General features: G+C 44.7%; 2 protein-coding genes across 7 annotated transcripts in view; one reads left to right on the forward strand and one right to left on the reverse strand.

Moving 5' to 3' along the window:
* The window catches only part of trpm6 (transient receptor potential cation channel, subfamily M, member 6), a 50,563-nt gene extending 44,454 nt beyond the window's left edge, over positions 1-6,109 (forward strand). For 4 of the 5 annotated variants that reach the window (XM_031818480.1, XM_031818472.1, XM_031818471.1 and 1 more), the window contains 5 exons: positions 1,310-1,392; positions 3,165-3,370; positions 3,518-3,569; positions 3,707-3,816; positions 4,506-5,979. In XM_031818480.1, coding sequence (XP_031674340.1) covers positions 1,310-1,392; positions 3,165-3,370; positions 3,518-3,569; positions 3,707-3,816; positions 4,506-4,591 — 537 coding nt within the window. In that variant the 3' untranslated portion in view covers positions 4,592-5,979. Of the gene's footprint in view, positions 1-1,309; positions 1,393-3,164; positions 3,371-3,517; positions 3,570-3,706; positions 3,817-4,505 lie in introns of all 5 variants that reach the window. The other variant, XM_031818470.1, reaches the window with a different exon arrangement.
* A 5,631-nt stretch (positions 6,110-11,740) lies between these two features.
* Positions 11,741-14,122, reverse strand: part of LOC109871534 (nuclear receptor ROR-beta-like) — a 30,995-nt gene continuing 28,613 nt past the window's right edge. For both annotated transcript variants that reach the window (XM_020462425.2, XM_031818487.1), the window contains exons 8-10: positions 13,365-13,475; positions 13,060-13,172; positions 11,741-12,825 (exon numbers count right to left, since the gene is read on the reverse strand). In XM_020462425.2, the coding sequence (XP_020318014.1) occupies positions 12,661-12,825; positions 13,060-13,172; positions 13,365-13,475 (389 nt within the window). In that variant the 3' untranslated portion in view covers positions 11,741-12,660. The remainder of the gene's footprint in view (positions 12,826-13,059; positions 13,173-13,364; positions 13,476-14,122) is intronic.

Consider the following 14,122-nt stretch of genomic DNA (forward strand, 5'->3'; position numbering starts at 1 on the left):
CTGGGCCCTGGTTATTGTAAGACAGATCTTTTCCTGGTCAGGTCATACACTCTGGGCCCTGGTTATTGTAAGACAGATCTTTTCCTGGTCAGGTCATACACTCTGGGCCCTGGTTATTGTAAGACAGATCTTTTCCTGGTCAGGTCATACACTCTGGGCCCTGGTTATTGTAAGACAGATCTTTTCCTGGTCAGGTCATACACTCTGGGCCCTGGTTATTGTAAGACAGATCTTTTCCTGGTCAGGTCATACACTCTGGGCCCTGGTTATTGTAAGAGACCTTTTCCTGGTCAGGTCATACACTCTGGGCCCTGGTTATTGTAAGACAGATCTTTTCCTGGTCAGGTCATACACTCTGGGCCCTGGTTATTGTAAGAGACCTTTTCCTGGTCAGGTCATACACTCTGGGCCCTGGTTATTGTAAGACAGATCTTTTCCTGGTCAGGTCATACACTCTGAGCCCTGGTTATTGTAAGAGATCTTTTCCTGGTCAGGTCATACACTCTGGGCCCTGGTTATTGTAAGAGACCTTTTCCTGGTAAGGTCATACACTCTGGGCCCTGGTTATTGTAAGAGACCTTTTCCTGGTCAGGTCATACACTCTGGGCCCTGGTTATTGTAAGACAGATCTTTTCCTGGTCAGGTCATACACTCTGGGCCCTGGTTATTGTAAGAGACCTTTTCCTGGTCAGGTCATACACTCTGGGCCCTGGTTATTGTAAGACAGATCTTTTCCTGGTCAGGTCATACACTCTGGGCCCTGGTTATTGTAAGAGACCTTTTCCTGGTCAGGTCATACACTCTGGGCCCTGGTTATTGTAAGACAGATATTTTCCTGGTCAGGTCATACACTCTGGGCCCTGGTTATTGTAAGAGACCTTTTCCTGGTCAGGTCATACACTCTGGGCCCTGGTTATTGTAAGAGACCTTTTCCTGGTCAGGTCATACACTCTGGGCCCTGGTTATTGTAAGACAGATCTTTTCCTGGTCAGGTCATACACTCTGGGCCCTGGTTATTGTAAGAGACCTTTTCCTGGTCAGGTCATACACTCTGGGCCCTGGTTATTGTAAGACAGATCTTTTCCTGGTCAGGTCATACACTCTGGGCCCTGGTTATTGTAAGACAGATCTTTTCCTGATCAGGTCATACACTCTGGGCCCTACTTATATACATCAATTTTCCACAACAAACCGGAACATCACCTTGTTTTTGTTATGCGCTCTCCTCTTTTTTACCCTCCATGTTTTACTTGGCATTTATTACATTCCTTAATAGCATCATTCTGGCCTTCTGTTTTTGTCCTTACAGGAGATACAGCAACAGAGAGCTGCTCAGAAACTCATGCATGTGTTCAACCAAGTAAAACCAGAAAACATGCCTCATTCTCCAAGGTTGGTACTCAACTCTAGAACTCAGTACTAGTACACCTGTGTGTGTGTGTGTGTGTGTGTGTGTGTGTGTGGTATGTGTGCACATGTAATAATAATAATAGTGGATTGGATTATATAGTGTCTTTCTACCAACTGAGATACTCAAAGTGTTTAACATAGTAAGGGATAAACTCACCTCGTTTCCCCCTTACTATGTTAAAACTTCTTGGTGACAGGGGGCAGTATTTTCACTTCCGGATGAAATGCATGCCCAAACTCAACTGCCTGCTACTCATCCCCAGAAGATAAGATATGCATATTATTAGTAGATTTTGATAGAAAACACTCTGAAGTTTCTAAAACGGTTTGAATCATGTCTGTGAGTATAACAGAACTTATTTAGCAGGCGAAACCCCGACGACCATTCAAATATTTTGTTTTTGAGGTCACTCTCTTTTCAATGTGTTTTCATTGGGAATCCCATCACTTCCCATCACTTCTACTGGATGTCAACAGTCTTTAGAAATTGGTTGAGGTTTTCCCTTTGTGTAATGAAGCTGTACGGCCATCTTGAACGAGGGTCACTTGAAGTGTACTGTTAGATAAAGGTGCGTGACCAGAAAACTAGCTACAGTTTTTCTTCCTGTATTAAACACAGATCATCCCGTCTTCAATCGATTATTTAGGTTAAAAAATACCTAAAGGAGCCACCCGGGTGGCGCAGTGGTTAAGGGCGCTGTACTGCAGCGCCAGCTGTGCCATCAGAGACTCTGGGTCCGCGCCCAGGCTTTGTCGTAACCGGCCGCGACCGGGAGGTCCATGGGGCAACGCACAATTGGCCTAGCGTCGTCCGGGTTAGGGAGGGCTTGGCCGGTAGGGATGTCCTTGTCTCATCGCACACCAGCGACTCCTGTGGCGGGCCTGGGCAGTGCACGCTAACCAAGGTTGCCAGGTGCACGGTGTTTCCTCCGACACATTGGTGCGGCTGGCTTCCTGGTTGGATGAGCGCTGTGTTAAGAAGCAGTGCGGTTTGGTTGGGTTGTGTATCGGAGGACGCATGGCTTTCAACCTTCGTCTCTCCCGAGCCCGTACGGGAGTTGTAGCGATGAGACAAGATAGTAGCTACTAAAACAATTGGATACCACGAAATTGGGGAGAAAAATGGGTCAAATAAAAAAATATAAATAAAATACAAAAGTAGTTTGAAATGTTTTGGCAAAGTTTACAGGTAACTTTTGAGATATTTTGTAGTCACGTTGCGCAAGTTGGAACCGGTGTTTTTCTGGATCAAACGCGCCGAATAAATTGACATTTTGGATATATACCGATGGAATTAATCGAACAAAAGGACCATTTGTGATGTTTATGGGACATATTGGAGTGCCAAAAAAAGAAGCTCGTCAAAGGCAAGGCAAGAATTATATTTTTATTTCTGCATTTTGTGTCACGCCTGCAGGGTTGAAATATGGTTTCTCTCTTTGTTTACGGAGGTGCTATCCTCAGATAATAGCATCATTTGCTTTCACCGAATAGCCTTTTTGAAATCTGAGATGTTGGCTGGATTCACAACAAGTGTAGCTTTAATTTTCTATCTTGCATGTGTGATTTAATGAAAGTTTGATTTTTATAGTAATTTATTTGAATTTGGCGCTCTGCATTTTCCCTGGCAATTGGCCAGGTGGGACGCGTCCCACATATCCCAGAGAGGTTAAGCACATATGATATGTGTATATCTATGGAATTACAGTATGTGTGTGTGTTACATGTGTTATGAATGTGCGTCTCCCTTCTAGGTTCCTGGACATGTCTCTTCTTCACTGGCACTCAGACGGCCAGTGGTTGACCATCGAGAGGAACATGACGGGAGATTTCAGGAAGTACAATAATAACACAGGAGAGGAGATCGCCCCCTGCTGTGGGATGGAGGAAACACTCCTGGCCTTCTCCCACTGGACCTACCAATACTCCTGCAGGGAACTGCTGGTGTTGGACTTACAGGGTCTGTCTGTCTGTCCATCCCATTCTGTTGAGCTGTCTGTCTGACTATGGATAGATTTATTTTGCAACGACATCACTTCACAGGGTTTGTCCTGTAAACTACTATATTGAACTGAAATCTCTCTTTCCCCTCCTAAATCTTTTACAGGAGTGGGATCGGAGCTTACAGACCCATCGGTCATCCGAGCAGAAGACAAAAGGTACTCGCCTCGTACAGTGGAGGTTCAGTGTGTAACACTGACACTTATTGTCATCTTGACATCCATTCTTTTGAGGTCTAAAGATGTGAAATATGTTTATTTTGTCCTTCCCTCTTTTGTCCCTTGCCTTCCTGTAGCTCGAGTGATGACATGGTGTTTGGTCCTTCTAACCTGGGAGACGCTGCCATCCACACCTTTGTCAACAAGCACACCTGCAACTCCTGCTGCGAGAACCTCGGACTCTCAGGTGAGAGAAAGGAACCCTTCAGACCGCCACTTTTATAGGGGGATTATAGAGGATTGTGGGTGTGTGTATGCTAGCCTGTAATGTGTGAGAATGTGTGGTCTGTTAGGAATCTGTAGGTGGAGAGTGGACTTCTTACGTGTGTGTGTCACCTTTATGTCGTCACTCGGGAGGTTCGCTGGCCTGAGATTAAGCCCAGAACTTCAAATGAAGATAGAACCGGCTAATTAGGCCAAGGGAAGCATTTATTTAAATGACAACAGAGCATTGGAGGCAGGGGGAGGGACTTGCTTTGTGCGGTGTGCTGAGCTCTCTTTGATTACATATTAAACAGGGCTTTGTGCTGTGGAGAAATTAGCTTTGATTAGATATTAATTGCAATCGCTGAGTAGACACGAGACGCATGATACCAGCATCTAGAGGGAGCATCGCCTCGGAAATTCACTCAAAAACAAACAAGCAAGCAAACAAACATGCAAACATTCAGCCATTCTTGTTTTGATCTTTTCAAAGGTGGTTTGTTTTTTTTCTTCTTGTTTCTTCTTCTTGTATCCTCTCCAAGATTCCCATCAAATCAAAACAAATTATTCATGAAAAATCCATGGACTTCCTCTCTGGCCTGATCAAATCCTCTTTTTAGTGGTAATGACTGTATAAACTGCCATGTAGCTGATTGATGTTTGTGTTGTCAGATTTGAGGAGGAGCACGGACATCCACGGGAAAACAGAACACAGGCCTTTTGAAAAGGAGAGTGAATTGATCATGACTAGGATGTAACCTCTGATCCGGAAGCAGAAGTACGCCATCCTAACCTCTGGTTCAGGTGGGATGAAGTTGCCCTTAAAGCATAGACACTGATTTCCTGTCACTTTTGTGTTTTCCTCCCCAAATGGTTATGGTTAGGATCTGGAGAAGCTAAGCGGATCCAGAGGTGTACAAGGGTAACTTCTACCAGGAAGGAAAGCACTCACTTGGTTGGTTTGAATGGATAGTAGTCTTGCTGTAGTCTTGCATTCATTCCGCCTATGGAGTGCATAGTGGAGGGAGGCCGCAGTGTCTGTTGTGCCACAGGTAACCTATTAATCAATCAAACACTTTGCCTTATTGTAATGTTATGTATCATTAGACATGATGCAGAGGGCATCCTAGGAAGGTGTTTCCATACACCAAGATATCATTTGTTTGTTCTCTGTTCTGTTTAAATGTAACACCTGGTTAATTTTGAAATGAGCACCACTTTATGATCTTTTCATATCATCTGAGGAATGTTTATACCAGATGTCATGTTTTTATCTGTTGCATAACTGTTTTTATTGTAAAATACCAGCTATTATGGCAGCCATTTTGAATGTTCACAATAACTCACCTTCCTAGTTAAGTTTCAAACGGGCAGACCTGCTGGGATGTTTTCAGATCCCCTGAGGAATTGTTGTACCAAATGTCATGCTTATATCTGCTTCAACATGTTTGTTTTTTTAAGGTCCCAGACTATTAGGGTATTTCAAGTGTTATACTCTTGACATAATTTTCTTACCAAACATAGTCTGGTTTATTTAATCTTATACACATTCACAGCTAAAAGCTGAACGACAAGCGTAGCAAGGAAAAGCTGTATTTAAGTGACATGTTGAAACCCTTGAAAGGAAACCATCTTCAGAGTCATGGACCATGTTCTTCAGGCTGGGCTCAAAACTGAATGTTAAACAAAACTTTATTGAGACCAAATTATTAATCAGAGTCAAAACTACAATCTGGGATTTGTTTTTCAGCAAAACATCCCCTCTCAATTTCATCAAATATATATTTTCCTGTTTTCAAACACTGTTGTGCATGTGTGAAATCATATTTTTGTATTTAGCAATACTCAAATATATTGTTATGCTGATTATGTTACAAGTGATTACAAAACTAGAATTAAGCATCGACACAGCTGGACTGAAGCATGGCTTATGTTATGGCTTAAATTCAGAATGAGAACGCTAATACAAGATGGTTGGAATTCACACTGCTCAGACTCAGATTATTCAAATCATCACAATGGATAGCGCATCTTTTTTGTTCTTGTTGCTATAGTCCTTCACTTAAAGAGCAGTTCTGAAAAGTATCTAACCCTTAAAATGCCAGTTTGTTTGTCCACAAAAACTCTAAATAAATGCGTGTGTGTGTGTGTGCGTGCGCAGTAGAATGGAAAAAGAACGAGCCGGAAATACATCCATAAAATTTCCTTTATTTTTCTTCCCACAAAGAAATGTCTACAAAAGCGATAAAATATAGAATTTAACAAAACTCACTTCAGACCTTGACTTGTTTATTTACATCTCGAAGGAGGAGACACTGAGATACCTAAGGACAACTCAGAACATTGACACAACTGGATCATCAAAGCTCTTAATTTATGACGCACACACACGCACACACACACACACACACACGCACACACACACACAGGTCTACATGTGAGCTTCGGGGACATAAAGCTGTGTCAAAGTTCCGATGTTCGATCCGACTCACGAAGTGAAAAATGCAAACATACAAACAAACAATTCAATGTAATCAAATACACACTTGCCTCAAAATTCCCCTTTTTGATTGGTTCTCAAGTAAACTCACACAGTAAAGAAACTATTTCCCATTTCACTAATCCAGCAACCTCCTCTCTAACTATGGCACTTGAAAAAACTTTATTTTTTTGTTGTTTTAGTTAGTCCGTTTAAAAAAGTGTTTGTACCCCAAGTACCTTTTTTAAGGGTTTTGGTCACAGTTGCTGCACTTACTGTACTTGACTTTCTCATCATGGGACGCAAGGACATTCTAATGAATAAATAAAACATGTTTAACACTACTCCAGTTGCACGCATGTATAATGCATTTAAGAAAGTTTACAAAGCGCAATAGAGTAAAAACCTGCTCTTTGTTCATTCACTCTCTTTCAGCCTCTCACTCCACACACACACGCACGCACGCACCCGCACGCACGCACGCGCACGCACGCACACGCACCCACACACACCCGCGCGCACCCCCCCCCACACACACACACACACACACACACAGGTTCTCTAAGGAGGTGTTTTTGACTAAGTATATGAAATGTTTTTGACCAAGTCTATAAAATGTCAGTGCACTTTGTGGTCTCGTTAGGGTAAGGACCACCTTTTGCCTGTGCTCTGTGGTGTCTCTGTTGATGGAGTAAAAGGTGCATGATGCATTCAGTCCCTCACGCTGAACACAATACTCCATAACATTCAGAATAAAAAATATCCCCGACCCCTGACCCACAGCATCGCATGAGAAAACCTAAAAGCCCCAATGTTTCATTGCCATGAAACAGCATGCAAAGATAACAGAACAACAATAGACTAATAGTATTATAGTAGTAATAATAGCAATAACAACAATAATAATAATAGTAATAAAATGAAAATAATTGTACAATGCAAACATGACAGTAGTAAATGCTTTCCAGTTGTTATTGCTACAGTACCTTACAGTGTTTATTTGCCACTCAGATTACCAACCCCACCCTAAACCCCTGATTCACAGTCCTGCAGGGGAAAATAAAACGGAGTTGGGTTGAATTCACTGTCCTAAAGGCATGGAATGGGTGGACGCCAGCTTAGTTATGATCTTCCTTCATTGTAAAACAACCAGTACATCTTGAACCGGGGTGGGTTTATGATTGCAGGAACATGATTTTCTGGGACTTTTGTAGAATAGGCTCTCCCCATTATATGGACTCAAAATGCATCCGGACAGTGAATTTATCCCCACACACAGATCCATTCACACGCAGACACACACACACATCCCCCCCAAAGCCTTGTCTGGGTAGCTTCCTTCGCTGGGAGCCACCAGCGTATTTATATATCCCAAAAACGCTTACATTTTCAAAAATATTCAAACTCTTTTTATGCAAAGATAGAAAAAGAGTTGCTCCCTGAGAGAGATGCTGTGTAGTGCATCGAGACACGAGTGATTGTCTTTAACAAGCCACTGACCTCTAACTTCACCCTCCTTTTTTGGTGGAGGGGTGGGCAGGGTATGGTATGGGGGGGGGCACTATGACTAGGAGAATCATACATCCTCTGTGTATATGGAGGATGATAGTGTTCACAGCATATGGGAAGGGTTTGGGAAAAATATAAAAGGAAGTCAAGGAAAATGTTACAGGTTATGTTGTTCTGGCACTGGCTAGCATCTAATCTCCACTAAAGGGATTTGGCCACAGTGCGAAACATGGAAACGTGTCCATTATAACGTGTAAGGGAATCCTTGAAGATCTTCAATATTAACATTTAAATGGATGTGATTGTCTATCATAGTTTAGTATTAAGATTGTTCAATGTATTGCAACTTCAAGTTGCAAATTTTTCAGTGAAAAATATATATTACCCTGTTTTTTTAGGATCTGGAAAAGTGTTCTATAATAAGCAATGCAAGAGCTACAGTCCCAGAGATAACTCTGTAATGTGGAATAGGTTTCAAGTGTCAATTTTAATCTGAAAGATGAAACGTCTGAATTATGTCAGTAGAGTGGCGCAGCGGTCTAAGGCACTGCATCTCAGTGCCTTACAGACCCTACAATCCTCAAAAGATTTTACAGCTGCACCATCGAGAGCATCCTGACGGGTTGCATCACTGCCTGGTATGGCAACTGCTCGGCCTCCGTCCGCAAGGCACTACAGAGGGTAGTGCGTACGGCCCAGTACATCACCGGGGCCAAGCTTCCTGCCATCCAGGACCTCTATACCAGGCAGTGTCAGAGGAAGGCCCTAAAAATGGTCAAAAACTCCAGCCACCCTAGTCATAGATTGCTCTCTCTGCTTCCGCACGGCAAGTGGTATCAGAGCGCCAAGTCTAGGGCCAAGCGGCTTCTAAACAGCTTCTACCCCCAAGCCATAAGACTCATGAACAGCTAATCAAATGGCTACCCAGACTATTTATTACCTATGAATAGCCACTTTAACAACCCTACCTGCATGTACATAATTATCTCAATTACCTCGACACCGGTGCCCCCACACATTGACTCTGTACCGGTACCCCCTGTATATAGCCTCCACATTGACTCTGTACCGGTACCCCCTGTATATAGCCTCCACATTGACTCTACCGGTACCCCCTGTATATAGCCTCCACATTGACTCTATACCGGTACCCCTGTATATAGCCTCCACATTGACTCTGTACCGGTACCCCCTGTATATAGCCTCCGCATTGACACATTGACTCTGTACCGGTACCCCCTGTATATAGCCTCCACATTGACTCTGTACCGGTACCCCCTGTATATAGCCTCCACATTGATTCTGTACCGGTACCCCCTGTATATAGCCTCCACATTGACACATTGACTCTGTACCGGTACCCCCTGTATATAGCCTCCACATTGACTCTGTACCAGTACCCCCTGTATATAGCCTCCACATTGACTCTGTACCGGTACCCCCTGTATATAGCCTCCACATTGACTCTGTACCCTTACCCCCTGTATATAGCCTCCACATTGACTCTGTACCGGTACCCCCTGTATATAGCCTCCACATTGACTCTGTACCGGTACCCCCTGTATATAGCCTCCACATTGACTCTGTACCGGTACCCCCTGTATATAGCCTCCACATTGACTCTGTACCGGTACCCCCTGTATATAGCCTCCACACTGATTCTGTACCGGTACCCCCTGTATATAGCCTCCACATTGACACATTGACTCTGTACCGGTACCCCCTGTATATAGCCTCCACATTGACTCTGTACCAGTACCCCCTGTATATAGCCTCCACATTGACTCTGTACCGGTACCCCCTGTATATAGCCTCCACATTGACTCTGTACCCTTACCCCCTGTATATAGCCTCCACATTGACTCTGTACCGGTACCCCCTGTATATAGCCTCCACATTGACTCTGTACCGGTACCCCCTGTATATAGCCTCCACATTGACTCTGTACCGGTACCCCCTGTATATAGCCTCCACATTGACTCTGTACCCTTACCCCCTGTATATAGCCTCCACATTGACTCTGTACCGGTACCCCCTGTATATAGCCTCCACATTGACTCTGTACCGGTACCCCCTGTATATAGCCTCCACATTGACTCTGTACCGGTACCCCCTGTATATAGCCTCCACATTGACTCTGTACCGGTACCCCCTGTATATAGCCTCCACATTGACTCTGTACCCTTACCCCCTGTATATAGCCTCCACATTGACTCTGTACCGGTACCCCCTGTATATAGCCTCCACATTGACTCTGTACCGGTACCCCCTGTATATAGTCTCCATATTGACTCTGTACCCTTACCCCCTGTATATAGCCTCCACATTGACTCTGTACCGGTACCCCCTGTATATAGCCTCCACATTGACTCTGTACCCTTACCCCCTGTATATAGCCTCCACATTGACTCTGTACCGGTACCCCCTGTATATAGCCTCCACATTGACTCTGTACCGGTACCCCCTGTATATAGCCTCCACATTGACTCTGTACCGGTACCCCCTGTATATAGCCTCCACATTGACTCTGTACCGGTACCCCCTGTATATAGTCTCCACATTGACTCTGTACCCTTACCCCCTGTATATAGCCTCCACATTGACTCTGTACCGGTACCCCCTGTATATAGCCTCCACATTGACTCTGTACCGGTACCCCCTGTATATAGCCCCGCTATTGTTATTCTCTGCTGGTCTTTAATTATTTGTTTTTCTTATCTCTTACTTTTTTCTTAATGACATTTTTTGGTTATTTTCTTAAAACTGCATTGTTGGTTAAGGGCTTGTAAGTAAGCATTTCGTTGTAAGGTTGGGGGGTACCTGTTGTATTCGGCGCCTGTGACAAATACAATTTGATTTGGTTCGATTCCAGGCTTTATCACAACCAGCCGTGATTGGGAGTCCTATAGGGCGGCGCACAATTGGCCCAGCATCGTCCGGGTTAGGGTTTGGCCAGGGTAGGCGGTGTGGTAAGAGGTGGGGGTGGGTGGTATGGTAAGAGGTGTTGGTGGGTGGTGTGGTAAGAGGTGTTGGTGGGTGGTGTGGTAAGAGGTGGTGGTAGTAGTGTGGTAAGAGGTGGGGGTGGTAGTGTGGTAAGAGGTGGTGGTGGTAGTGTGGTAAGAGGTGGTGGTGGTAGTGTGGTAAGAGGTGGTGGTGGGTGGTGTGGTAAGAGGTGGTGGTGGGTGGTGTGGTAAGAGGTGTTGGTGGGTGGTGTGGTAAGAGGTGTTGGTGGGTGGTGTGGTAAGAGGTGGTGGTGGTAGTGTGGTAAGAGGTGGTGGTGGTAGTGTGGTAAGAGGTGGGGGTGGTAGTGTGGTAAGAGGTGGGGGTGGTAGTGTGGTAAGAGGTGGTGGTGGTAGTGTGGTAAGAGGTGGTGGTGGTAGTGTGGTAAGAGGTGGGGGTGGGTGGTGTGGTAAGAGGTGGTGGTGGTAGTGTGGTAAGAGGTGGTGGTAGTAGTGTGGTAAGAGGTGGTGGTGGTAGTGTGGTAAGAGATGGTGGTGGTAGTGTGGTAAGAGGTGGTGGTGGTAGTGTGGTAAGAGGTGGGTAGTGTGGTAAGAGGTGGGTGGTGTGGTAAGAGGTGTTGGTGGGTGGTGTGGTAAGAGGTGGTGGTGGTAGTGTGGTAAGAGGTGGTGGTGGTAGTGTGGTAAGAGGTGGGGGTGGTAGTGTGGTAAGAGGTGGGGGTGGTAGTGTGGTAAGAGGTGGGGGTGGTAGTGTGGTAAGAGGTGGGGGTGGGTGGTGTGGTAAGAGGTGGTGGTGGTAGTGTGGTAAGAGGTGGTGGTAGTAGTGTGGTAAGAGGTGGTGGTGGTAGTGTGGTAAGAGATGGTGGTGGTAGTGTGGTAAGAGGTGGTGGTGGTAGTGTGGTAAGAGGTGGGTAGTGTGGTAAGAGGTGGGTAGTGTGGTAAGAGGTGGTGGGTGGGTGGTGTGGTAAGAGGTGGTGGGTGGTGTGGTAAGAGGTGGGGGTGGGTGGTGTGGTAAGAGGTGGTGGTGGGTTTAGGGGGACTGGGGGGGAGAGGTACTCCTAATAATCTGTCATTTGATCTGATTGTTCAATAGCAGTCCAACTTCGATGGACAGAGTTATTGCAGCGACAAATAATTATTGACAGGATGGCAGTCTGACAAAATCTTTTTTTTCACGCAAAATATAATATTTATATACATATCTTCACCTTGAAAAGTAGCCATAATTGTTTAAATCCTTCTTTTACAGTTTGATAGTTCCGAACTGAAAGATGCAATACCCTCTTCACGTATCAACAGAGCCCAGACAAGGCTTTCTCGACATACCAAAATTACCTCCCAGGTTTACCCCAATATTCTTTAACAAGTCTCTTTTTAACTTTACAAATTCTGTACACATGAAAATATTAAATAACAAAACAGACAAGATATCAGCCACATAGGGCTGCTACAGTTTTAAATGAAGACTAAAATATTAACAGAAGATGTAATACTGGAATCCGTTCTTCACTACATAATATCTACAATACCTTTTCTGAATCACACAAATCCCTCCCCCATCTTCAATATCACAATTTCATGTAAAAAAAAAACAACTAAAATAAACAAATGAACTTACCCAGTTAAAAGACAGCTTAAATTAGCTAGTTAAAGTCTGTACATTTCTGGTCAGTTCTGAAGAGCCCCGTGGTCATGGGTGCGTTATATACATTCTTTAGACTGTATCGGTGAATAGGGTTGGATAAGTGCTGGACATTCCTAGTGTTTGCGGCTGTAAGTGTCTGGATGGTTCGGGCCTGGGGTCCGGGCTGCTTTGCCGTTGCGTTAATGATGCGTCCGCGGTCACGTTGTGGTCCACTCTCTGGGGTTGGACCATAGGAAGTCACTTGGGCATGGTGATCGCTGCATTGGGGTCGGGATTGAACAGCTCCTTGTAGAGCGGGGGGAAGAGCACATTCACCGTCTCAGGGTGAAGCTGCTGGAAGGCCTGCAGCTCCTCGGTGTGGAGAGTACACACGGCCGACAGCATGGGTATCCGACCAATCAGCTACAGAGGACACAGAGGGGTCAGAGGTCAAGGGTGATGGGTCAAGAAATCCAGATCATAACCTAACTAAAGTCTCAGTCTGTACATGAAAACTGCAGCTAAAGTGAAAAGGGTTGTTTGAAACACACTGCCATCGAACAGTGTCTAGGTGTGAACCCCTTTGATGCCAGTGTGAAGCCCCACAACTGCTGTACTGTATGAGGTGCGGTGATGCGCCGCGGTGATGCGCCCTACCTTAGCCAGCGCGTCCTCGTCCATGTGGTTCTTCTGCATGATGTGCTGCAGCGCAAAGTAGATCTTCTCCTGGAGCTTTTGCACCTTCCTGGGTTCCATCAGCCATGGACGGTCTGACAGAGGAACACACACCAACATCACGTCAGTCACTGTGTCTGTCTTACTTATAATAAAGACAGCTTCACGAATGCAGCACATGTCAATCACTGTGTTGACAGCAGCATTCTCCATCCAGGCAGTGCCTCAGTAAGGTCTGCCTGTAGGTGGCAGCAGAAGGTAACTGGCTGTGAGTAGTCTGTACTAACCTGTGGAGATGAGCACTGCTGCAGAGAACAGAGCGATCTCCTCCTCAGTGAGCTGCAGAGAGCACAGACTCTTGGCAAAGTCAAACACAGCGCTGACCAAGTCGTCACAACCTGTGAGAGTTAATAACGAGGCGGTCAATATAGAATAACATGCTGTAGTCTCATAGTTATGCTGTAGTCTCATAGTTATGCTGTAGTATCATAGTTATGTTGTAGTCTCATAGTTATGCTGTAGTCTCATAGTTATGCTGTAGTCTCATAGTTATACTGTAGTCTCATAGTTATACTGTAGTCTCATAGTTATGCTGTAGTCTCATAGTTATGCTGTAGTATCATAGTTATGTTGTAGTCTCATAGTTATACTGTAGTCTCATAGTTACAGTGGGGCAAAAAGTATTTAGTCAGTCACCAATTGTGCAAGTTCTCCCACTTAAAAAGATGAGAGGCCTGTAATTTTCATCATAGGTACACTTCAACTATGACAGACAAAATGAGAAAAAAAAAAATCCAGAAAATCACATTGTAGGATTTTTTATTTGCAAATTATGGTGGAAAATAAGTATTTGGTCACCTACAAACAAGCAAGAGCTGTCAAAAGACACCAGAAACAAAATTGTAGACCTGCACCAGGCTGAGAAGACTGAATCTGCAATAGGTAAGCAGCTTGGTTTGAAGAAATCAACTGTGGGAGCAATTATTAGGAAATGGAAGACATACAAGACCACTGATAATTTCCCTCGATCTGGGGCTCCACGCAA

This window comes from Oncorhynchus kisutch, linkage group LG3 (genome assembly GCF_002021735.2).
Source record: "Oncorhynchus kisutch isolate 150728-3 linkage group LG3, Okis_V2, whole genome shotgun sequence".
Lineage (NCBI taxonomy): Eukaryota > Metazoa > Chordata > Actinopteri > Salmoniformes > Salmonidae > Oncorhynchus > Oncorhynchus kisutch.